The sequence below is a fragment of the Cricetulus griseus genome (genome assembly GCF_003668045.3).
Source record: "Cricetulus griseus strain 17A/GY chromosome 1 unlocalized genomic scaffold, alternate assembly CriGri-PICRH-1.0 chr1_0, whole genome shotgun sequence".
NCBI lineage: Eukaryota > Metazoa > Chordata > Mammalia > Rodentia > Cricetidae > Cricetulus > Cricetulus griseus.
Genome location: NW_023276806.1, coordinates 226,977,541 through 226,988,849, shown reverse-complemented (window position 1 = coordinate 226,988,849; position 11,309 = coordinate 226,977,541). Strand labels below are relative to the sequence as shown.

Below are 11,309 nucleotides of genomic sequence, written 5' to 3'. Positions count from 1 at the left end.
CTTGACCAAACACAAATATGTCCAAATCTAGGGAAAGGACCTGAAACCAAATAATCCCATCATTTGCATCTCTGTATTTACAGAAAAGAATTCTTGTATAAACAAATTGAGTGAGTTTGGGATGGTACATGAGCTTCTTCCTCCCATAACATAAATCACAGGAGCTGACAAGGACCTGCTTGTTGAATGTCAGGACACATTTTCCTGCAGGCTCCAAAGAGGAACCACCCAGTATGGCTCAACCTGTCAACTATTGGAGGCATGATGTACCACCATTTGTCGTCTTTATTTTGACAGTTGTAGCCACAGAGTGCGTCATTGGTATCATTGCAAATGGAGTCATCATGGTTGTGAATGTGGTCCCTTGGGTTCAGAAAAAGTCAGTTTCCGTAAACACTAGGATTCTGCTTTTCCTGAGTGTATCCAGAATAGGCTTCCAAAGCCTCATCTTGGTAGAAACGACCTTCTCCGTATTCAAAGTTTCTTTTTACAGTAGTGTTTCCTATAGCATCTCCAAAGTAAGTTTCATATTCTTAAATTATTGTGGCCTCTGGTTTGCTGCTTTACTTAGCCTTTTCCACTTTGTGAAGATTGCCAATTTTTCTTACTCCTTGTTCCTCAAGCTAAAGTGGAGAATTTCTGAGTTGATGCCCTGGCTTCTGTGGCTCTCTGTGTTTATTTCATTCAGCTCCAGCATGTACTGCAAGGACACCTATACCGTGTATAACAACAATTCTCTAAGTTTCAATGCCTTCAACTACACAGTGAAAGTATACTTCATTGAGACTAATGTTGTCAGTGTAGCTTTTTTATTCAGTTTGGGAATTCTCCCTCCTCTGATCATGTCCACTTCGGCTACCACTCTGCTGGCACATGAGAAAAGGCGCCCCTGGCTCCAGAGACGCCAGCAGAGAGTCTCACATGCGAGCCATTAAAGAAACCAGCTGCTCTCTCTTCCTCTATATTTCAAACGCAGCTGCTCTGTTTGTGTACATGTCCAACTTAGTCGATGCCAGTTTTTTCTGGGGTATTTTACTTAAAATCATCCTTCCCTGTTACCCAGCTGGCCATTCAGTTTAACTGATTCACAACAACCCTGGATTAAGAAGAGCCCGGAAGCAGCTTCAGACCCAAATCCATCTGTACTTGCAAAGTAGATTCTGATATCAGCTCCCAGAGAGGACCACACAACACAGACAACCAGCCCCTCATTGCCCTTACTGGGATCTCTCCTTCCTCTCCAGCTTTCTTTATCAAATCCAACCTGATCCCTTTGCCTGATGCAGAGTCTCTGTGTAGGATTGAACACAACTACTCTCTAGAGTTTTGTGAGCACAATCTTAGTGATGTTAACTTATTCTTGTCCTTAGCCCTCTATGTCTACCTCCCCTTACTCTATCTGAGACACACTGGAATCCCTAGGAAGAACTAGGGATTCTAGTCCAGCTTTGACTTCACAATAGTCAAATAAGAATTTCTGGTGTCCTAATTTAGAAGTATTCAGGGTGATTCTGGTGTGCAATCAGAGTTGATACAGACACCAAAGCAGAGACTTCCAAAACTTGAGTTCCTGATTACTTCATTTGCCTTTTCAACCTTGCGGGGCTTTTCTAAGCAACATCTGGAAATGCATTTGTGTCCACCCTCCGAAGACACCAGCTAATTAATTTGGAAAGAACTCTCAAAGTTGACAATACAAAAGTCATCCCTCAAACTAAAAAACTATCATCCTAACATTTTTTTTTCTAAACACATGGTTTTATGAATTTGTGGAACCTCGGAAGTACACACAAGAAGAATTCTACTGTGCTATTGCTCTTAATAAGAAAATCTGCGTATCCAAACTACAATATTATTGTGGAAATGGCAATATTATTTCTTACCTATATGTGGGTGTATGAGTGCATCCCCTGACGTGTCTGTGGAAGTCAAAGGGAAACGTGAAGGACTCAGTTCTCTCCTTCTACCAAGTGGATTCTGAGAATAAAACTCAAGTCACCAGGCCAAGCATCAGGTGGCAAATCATCTATCTCAACAGCCCTGTGTTTACATTTTTTAAAAAGGAGATAGCTGCATGTATATAGATTAAAAGAGTTCTATTATATTCTTAAGAGCAAAAAAATGAAGCTTCTGTCACTCCCTTTCCTTTTCTGCTTTCACAGAACACATTCCTGGAGTGTATTTATATTTCTATGTAAAATATTGACATAGTGTGGCAGAAATTATTAGCAGATGACTTCTTTACCAATTGGTGGAAAATTACCAATACAGAGTCAGATAGAAATATAAGGGGATTTAATAGGGAAAAGCCTTACTTACAGAGCGAACTAGCCAGCCGGTGTGGCAGCAGTCTGTACGCAAGCCCAAAAGTGAAAGTGAAAGAGAAAATGCAGTCACACTACCTCTCCCTGACCACGCCCTCGAAAGCCTGGTCAGGCACACCTGTAGCCAGCCCCTAAGTAGGCGTGGCTACAGCTTCCCCTACAATTCCCCTTTTAGTCTAAAAGAGGATTAAAACTTAACAGTTTAAAGTATCCAAAATTAACAATCATAAAGGTAAAATATAAGAAGATACAACAATCTGCTTATGTCACATCCTAACTATTTTAACTAAACCCTAAAGTCATCTGTCTAAACCAGAACACCTCCTTCCAATCCCAACCATAAATAATAGGAAGCTATCCCTAACTAGGTATATATATAGTATCCTAAGTGACAACAATGGGGGAAGGGGGCGTAGCATCCTCCAAGTTACTTCCTGCTGAAATGGGATGATGACAGCCTTGTGGAGTCCTGTAGGAAGAAAATGTTAGTATAGTGAAAGTCTTGAATGGATTGTATCCAATCCATGTTAGATGGGATTCACTTGATTGAAGATATCACTTGAAATCCTCAACTTGATTGAAGTCAGTACCTGAAGCTCTGGCCGGAGTGTCAGTTGAAATGGAGCAAGTTGGATCCAGTGCAATCGAGGAGGTGTGGCCCATTTTCTTTCCAGGGTGTCAAGGGATTGCTGTCAGGCAGGTCTTCATTGGCTGTGTGGGACTCAAACATAAATAGTTAGCAGAGAAATGTTTGCTTGTATATGTACACATGCTGGGGAATGCAACCATGAGAGCATAACAATTATGAGAGGGTGTACACCTTGAGAGAAAGATCCAAGAAAAGACAAAGACAGTACCTAAATTCTTTTTTTATTCTGTATTACATCAATTGGCTTTTTGATACAACACAGAAGCACTAAAGTTTAGTTAAATAACGTGCTTGGATTTTAGAGGAGGAAAGCCAAATCCATCTCTAAATCCAGCATTGGTTTAATTGAATAGGGACTAGGAAATAAAGAGAAATAGTTCTCTGAGAGACAGCTGTAAAGTTTACCATATGGCACGTTCCTTTTGTTTGATGGTTATAGCTACCTTTTCTTCCCAAGTATCTACCCATGCAGTGTCCTTTGCCTTCTGGAGATGAGTTTTCCTGTGAAGATAAAAGCAAAACACTTCCCTTTCCTTTGGGAGGTTTCTATCTAGTTTATGAGATATACCTTAGTAGAATACCTGTCATTTGTCCTCGTCGAGAGGGTTTTTACTTTTCCACTCGAATCTTGATCAACTTTGATGGCATACAAAGTTTTTCTTCTCCTGTAGAAACCAATGCAAAACCCCTACCCCAACGTAACACATGTCCTGGTTTCCATACAGAGGTTAGTACATCTTTGAAGTATACCGGCTGATTGAGTTCAGCAGTTTTTTCCGTAGTCCAGTGTCTTTCTGTAGCTGTTTGTCCTTTTTCATTGGCATTAAGAAAGTTTAGTGTTAATAAAGCATTATGCAACCTATGTTTGGGGGGTTTAGTCTTCCAAGCTTGTTTGTTGAGCATCTCCTTAAGTGTTCTATTAGATCTCTCAACCACTGCTTGTCCTGTAGGATTGTGTGGTATACCAGTAACATGCTTTATGTTATAATATTTGAAAAATTGTTCCAATTTTGTGGAGACATATGCTGGAGCATTGTCAGTTTTTATTTGTGCAGGTATACCCATAACTGCCATCACCGCTAGTAAGTGTGTAATAACAGAATCAGCTTCAGAGTTAAGAGCAGTAGCCCATTGGAACCCTGAGAATGTGTCTATAGTATGAAGCACATATTTCAAATTTCCAAACTCTGCAAAGTGAAAGACATCCATCTGCCAAACCTCATTTCTCCGAATGCCCTTAGGATTACAACCTGCTGGCAATGGAGTTTGATTATAAAAGGAACAAGTAGGACAGTTTTTCATTATCTCCTTGGCTTGTTGCCAAGTGATGGAGAAGTCCTTTTTCAAACCTTTGCTATTTACATGATGTTTCTTATGAAATTCTGAGGCTTCTAGCACACTTCCAATTAATAAACGATCAATCTCATCATTGCCTTGTGCTAGTGTGCCTGGCAGACCCGTATGGGATCTGATATGTGTAATGTATATAGGATTACTTCTATTTGTGATAGTTTCCTGTAATTGTAAAAACAGAGAAGTTAATTCTGTGTTATCAGGAACAAATTCTGCAGTCTCAATGTGTAACACAACTCTCTCTGCATATTGAGAATCAGTAACTACATTAAGAGGTTCTGTAAAATCCTTAAGTACCATGAGAATTGCATATAATTCTGCCTTCTGTACAGATGTATATGGACTTTGAACTACTTTACTTACCTCACCTGCTTTATAACCTGCCTTACCTGATTTGTTGGCATCAGTGTAGAAGGTAAGAACTCCAGAAATAGGAGTTTGTCTTACAATCCATGGAAGAATCCAGACTGTCTTTTTTATGAATTTAAGTCTGTCAGTTTTGGGATAATTGTTGTTAATTGTTCCCCAAAAGTTAGTAAGAACTATTTGCCAATATTCATTATCCTTCCACAAGGAGGAAATTTCTTCATTAGTTAAAGGTACTATAATTTCTGCTGGATCTTTTCCAGTCAGCTGACGAAGTCTTAATTTACCCTTTAAAATCAAATCAGAAATCTTTTCTATATATGTCTTTAATTTTTTATTCTGTTTATGTGGCAGAAATATCCATTCCAATATAGTGTCTTCCCTTTGCATCAGAATTCCAGAAGGGTATTCTCTGGATGGCAAGATAACCAGAATACAGTCTAAATCAAGGTTTATCCGATCTACATGTGCATCCAATATTCTGTTTTCTACCCATTGTAACTCTTTTTCTGCCTCAGCAGATAATATTCTCGGACTGTTTAGGTCCTTATCACCTTTAAGGGCCATTTTTAAATGCTTTAAGTCATGTCCTCCTACACCAATAATCGTCTGTAATTGAAAATTTTCCCCTAATAATTTCTGAAGAGAATTAGGAGTTTGATAATGATCTCTCCTAATTTGTACCTTTTGAGGTCTGATTCTTTGTAAGTCTATCTTGTAACCTAAATAGTTAATAGAATCTCCTCTTTGTATCTTTTCTGGGGCAATCTGTAATCCCCAACGAGGCAGAACTTCCTTCACCATTTCAAACATACGTTCCAAAGTTTCCTTATTAGAATCTGATAAAAGAATGTCATCCATGTAATGATAAAGAAGAGATTGTGAAAATTTCTTGCGAATTATTTGCAAAGGTTGCTGTACAAAGTGCTGACACAAAGTAGGACTATTTACCATTACTTGTGGCAAAACTCTCCACTGATATTTCCTAACTGGCTGTGAATTATTAAGAGTTGGTACAGTAAATGCAAATTTTTCTCTATCATTTTCCTGTAACGGTATTGTGAAAAAACAGTCTTTTAGATCAATGACTATAATAGGCCATCCTTTAGGTATTAAGGAAGGTAATGGCATTCCAGGTTGCAGAGAGCCCATTGGTTGAATTACCTTATTTATAGCTCTCAGGTCTGTCAGCATTCTCCACTTACCTGACTTCTTTTTGATGACAAATACAGGAGAATTCCAAGGACTGGTAGATTCCTCTATATGTCCAGCGTCTAGCTGTTCCTGTACTAACTTTTCTAAAGCCTCTAGCTTCTCAGAGGTCATAGGCCATTGTCCTACCCAAACTGGTTCATCTGTAAGCCACTTCAATGGCAGAGCCTTTGGCTCCTCTGAAGTTCCATCATTTGTACCTAGTTTCTGTACAGCATGGATGGTTGGTAACCATTTTCCATAGCGTCTTACCAGATCTTTTCTACTATCTAGAGATTGTACATAATTTGTATCTGACACTGGAGGAATATTAATCTGAGTATTCCATTGTTGTAAGAGATCACGACCCCAGAGATTTATAGCTATATATGCCACATATGGTTTCAGTATCCCTTTCTGTCCATCCGGTCCAATGCAGACAACCATCCGGTCCAATGTTAACAACAGAGTTAACAATCTGTCGAACTCTAGATAGAGTTCCAATTCCTAAAAATTGTATATTTGACTCTCTAAGAAGCCATTTCTGAGGCCAAGACTTTTGAGTAATAATAATTACATCCGCCCCAGAGTCCACTAAGCCAGAAATAACTTTATTATTAATTTTCACTTTTAACTGAGGCCTTTTATCATTAATAGAAGCTTGCCAAAATATGCGTTTCTCATTTTGTCTATTCATACTTGATTCTTCATCACTATTCAAACTACCATCTAGAGCAGTATCATTTTTCAAAATAGGCAAAGAACTATCTATTAGTCCTGTGAGAGATTGTCTCCCACTGCTACTGGGAATGACCCGACCTTTCTCGATATGGGGGTACTTCTTGAGGCCCCCCCTCGGGGTTTCCCGACCTTAAGGGTTTCCTTGTATGTCCCTGGTCGATCTACATTCATTGGTCCAGTGTCTGCCCTTACCACATCTTCTACACAATCCAAAAGGCAGTGACCTTCCATATGAGGCATTGTTAGAATTCATTTGTCTACAATTTCTCTTAGTATGTCCCATTTTACCACAGTTGAAACATCTAGGTTCCTGGAGCCTTCATGGTCTCCAGGGGAAGGCTTTTCCTACCCAAGGTTCTGGTTCATAGTAGTAGTAACCTCTAGCCTTTTGGTACCTATGTTGACCTCTGTAAGGTGCTTCTCCTTGTCAAGCCCTTACATCCTGACCTCTAGAACTTTTAATTTCCTGTTGCCTTTTTAAACCTTTTGAAATGGCTTCTCCTACCCAAGCTCCAGTATCTTGTACATTATAATCAATGTTGGCTGCATACAAAACCCATTCTTCTAGCAGAGCTGATCTGATATTTAAAGGCAAAAGTATTCTTTTGCATATTGAGTTTGCATTTTCATAAGCTATTGTATATATAATTGATTGTCTTGTTTCTGGATCTGTTACCTGTAATTCTACTGCCCTAGTTAACCTTTGTAAGAAATCCTGGAACTGTTCTGTAGATCCCTGTTCTATTCCGGTATAAGCTTCTAGGCATTCTCCTGGCTCACGAACCTTATCCCAGGCATTTAATGCTGCTTTCCTGCATAGAGACAGTATATCTTCATCATATTCAGCCTGAACCTGTGGGTCAGCATAAATACCCGACCAAGAAGCTTATCTAGAGGGGCTTCAAAACCTTCCTTTATGCCCTGATGCTCAAGGAGCTTTGCCTCTTCTCTTATTAATGCCTTCCACTGGATTTGGCATGAATTCTCAAGTACAGCTGCTACCAATTGTTCCCAATCTGTGGGTGTCACCCTGTTAAAGGTTGCCCATGAATGTAATAGCTGTTTTACATATGGGCTATGGAGACCATATGAGACAACTGATTCTTTAATATTCTTAAGATCCTTCAGCTGTATAGGTTGCCATTCATAAGCCATCCATCCATGAGGGTGTTTCTTAGAAGATGGATTTTCTACCATGGTAGCTGGGTACACTAATACAACAACATTCTTCTTAGAAGAATAGTCATGATACCTGGGTGGAGTAGGTGCCTGGGATTTGAGTGATTCTGCTTCTGAGGCATCCCAATGGTCTTTAAGCCTAGCAATGATATCCTTTTGAAAAGTTTCAATCTCCTTAATCATAAAAGATTCCAAGCATGTTAGTGAATCTGTAAATTGCTCTAACTGCTCATTTACATGTTTTTCTAGGTCTTTAATATGATCATCCTTAGGCAGTATCTGGATGGCATGGAAACTGCCTTCTAGGTATTGGAGTCTAGATTCGAGGTCATGATTTGCTGATCTTGAGTCCTCAGCAATCGACTGTATGGACCTATGTAATCTGTCAGCCCTGTACTGTAAATTATCTTCTAAACATTCAAATCTAGACTCAAATTTGTGATCTGCTACCTTGGATGCTTCAATAATTGTTTGAATGGCATTGTCCAATTCTTCAACTCTATCCTGCATATCTTGCACCTTTGCATCTAATTTCTGGGTAACATTGCCTATCTGAGTTTCTAGCTGGGTACAGATATTTTTTAGCTCATCATGGTCTTCTGACAGCCTAGCCTCTAAGATCTCAGACATGGCATAAATATGCTGCATCTCATCTTGGGTAACAGACAGCTCTGTCTTTAGCGTATTGGACACAGAGCCAAACTTATCATCCAATTTCTGTTCCACTTGCTCCACAATTGTGGTCTGACCTAATCTGTTCTCCAAAACCTCATTGCATAAAGCTGTTATTTCCTGCAAGTAGGTGGTGAGGTTATCCTTATCCCTATTCCTGAGTCCTCTGTCTAGTAATATTATTTGTACCAACAAGCTAACTACCATTATGGTGTATAGGCCAGTAATTGGCAGATTAGCATCCTCCTCAAACAGTGAATTCACATAATAAGCAAAAATATTACCAATTTTAGCAAATGATAAATATTCTGCCATAATTTTACCTGATTTCTACTCCAGATGCAGTAACTATCTTTGACCAGTGGGTGGCATAGGTGTTAAGTGAGTCCGTGGCATTTGGCAGCAGTCAGTCAGTGGTGGTGAGAGGTCACAAAAGCGGCTGCGCTTATCTTAAAGAGTATACGGCCTTGTGGCCGCAACCACTGAAACAGATGTGGCTTTCCTGCAGCAGCGGCCAGGGGAAGCCTCTGCTGAAAGCCCAGGCTTACCTTGACTCTAGGCAGCTAGAAACTGTCTCTGAGCTGGGTGGATGGTTCTGAGCAGCTCAGCTGCAGTGGGTCGGCTGCTAGCCGGGAGCACCTGTGGAGAGAGGGTGCTTTCTGGGCCTAGGCCGTGGGCCCGATGGAACCCACAGCCTGTCCCAAATGGGGTGTAGATTTCCAATATCCCGCTTCTGACACCAGATATAGTGGGAAATTACCAATACGGAGTCAGGTAGAAATATAAGGGGATTTAATAGGGAAACGCCTTACTTACAGAGCGACCTAGCCAGCCGGCGTGGCAGCGGTCTGTACACAAGCCCAAAAAGAGAAACCGACAGAAAATGCAGTCACACTACGTCACCCTGACCACGCCCTCGCAAGCGTGGTCAGGCACACCTGTAGCCAGCCCCTAAGTAGGTGTGGCTACAGCTTCCCCTATAGATGGAGTCTCTGGAATACAGGAAATATTTAAACTCTGCTTTACACCTTCCTGCCATTGCTTGACCTTCAGTCCATTTTAGAATCCGCAACAGCAAAGATGATTTTTATGTCTATTTAGAAACTAGTATAGGATATGTGGTGGTGCTTCTCCAAGACCTCTTGTTGTGCTAGCTTGAACTATTTGATTTGTGTTTCTCAAGAAAAGACTACATGTGCTGTTAAACCCCAATGCTATGGTCCTGTCTGTGATGCTATAGCAGAATGTCACTAACTGTGATATTTATAATGAACAGACACATTTGAATCAGGGTCTCCAGCCTGAGAAGTTCAGAGACACACCATGCCATTATGGCTGTGTGTTGTCGCACCCATCTTTTCATGTAGGTCCTCTGGTCCTCATCCTTACAACTGAGCCATCACCCCAGCCCCCTGTTGCAGCTGGGATGTGAAGCTTTTCGTTTGCCAATCAATATGCGTGTGACCCTCTACTTGGAAATTACAAAATTAATTTCCCCTTTCCACTTTTAATGCAGTACTTGTGACACAGTGGACCTAGGTGGGACCCAGTTTACAGTGACTCTGATAACAAGTCTTCAGCTTTCTGAGGCTTTACTGGGATGTGGAAGGCATTTTGAGTTTACGATGCTTTTGCCTTATGAACTTATTAGGATGCAGTCTCAATGCAGGTAGAGAGAAGCAGTTCCACCAGTCTTGTTACCAAACATTCCTCTCTTTTTCTGTTCCTATATTAATCACCTAATAGTTTTATATATTTACATAATGAATTATAGTCATTCTCGCCCCCATTAACCTCTCTTATTCCCCCTCTTCAATCACTGAAACCTTTCTTCCCAATAACCCCTCTTCCTACTTTCATGTCTTATGAGTGTCACCTCCTGAGTTGCTCGCATGGTCATGTGGTCAAATCACCTCTTAAACACTCACAGGGCATACCGGTGGGTCAATGCTGTCCCCAGGCTTCTCAGGGAAGTTTCTTGCTGTATTGGGGAGCACTGAACGCCGAGGAGTCTCTCTCCTCTGAGCTTTCTGATCCCCCACATCCATACGCTTGCCTTGGGGATTGTTTTGTTGTGGCTTTTTCTGCCTTTTTAAACCTTAGATAAAAGTTTTTCAAACTTAAGAGTGTTCGCTGAGGTTTCCAACTAGAAAAAAGAAATGTGTTTATGTGTGCCTGCTTGTTCATCTAAAATCTGGGTGAGACCTTTGTCTTCTGGATACTAAACGTGATGTTTCTGACTCGTTCCCACCATTAGTATGAGTCTTAGCATTGAGTCTGTCTCTTTTGTTTCTATAAACATAATAAAATTATATCCTCATACTTCAGCTGGTCATTAGCTAAAAGATATCCTTTACTTGTTCCTAAAACAAAGCTGGTGCCGCATTTAGACAGCCATGTGGAGGTGAGTATAAGGAGAAACTGGATTGTCTGCTAAAGAAATTGGACGACAAAAATGCAACAACAAAATAGCACTAAAAGTGAAGAATATGAAGTTTACAAGACAAGAATTAGTAAGAATAGTGATAAAGCGGTCAGGTTTAAGTCAAAATTCTTAAATTCTTAAAGCTACTATCTGCTCACTTTAGCAAAGGCTAATTGTGCATCAGGAGGAACAAATGATGCTGAGTCACCAATCTCTAGACCTTGACCCAAGACAAATTCAGCAGATGAAAAATACCCCACTATCTATTTCTGTCTGCAAAGAGCTGTGAGAAATAAAGATACTGCTGCTTTCTCCTTTCAGGACAATTTCATGGTTCTTCCTACTTACCTCATTTTGTGAATTTCAGTGCTTCTGGGCTTCTAAAAGGAGATAAATACAAAGCAGCCAA

At 40.3% G+C, this 11,309-nt stretch overlaps 1 protein-coding gene across 1 annotated transcript; it reads left to right on the top strand.

The window, feature by feature from the left end:
- Nucleotides 1-233: 233 nt before the first annotated feature.
- On the top strand, nt 234-1,164 carry LOC100774590 (taste receptor type 2 member 39). The gene is given in 2 exon segments (XM_027389714.1): nt 234-868; nt 870-1,164. Coding segments are annotated over 2 exon segments (930 nt in total).
- The last annotated feature ends 10,145 nt before the right edge of the window (nt 1,165-11,309 follow it).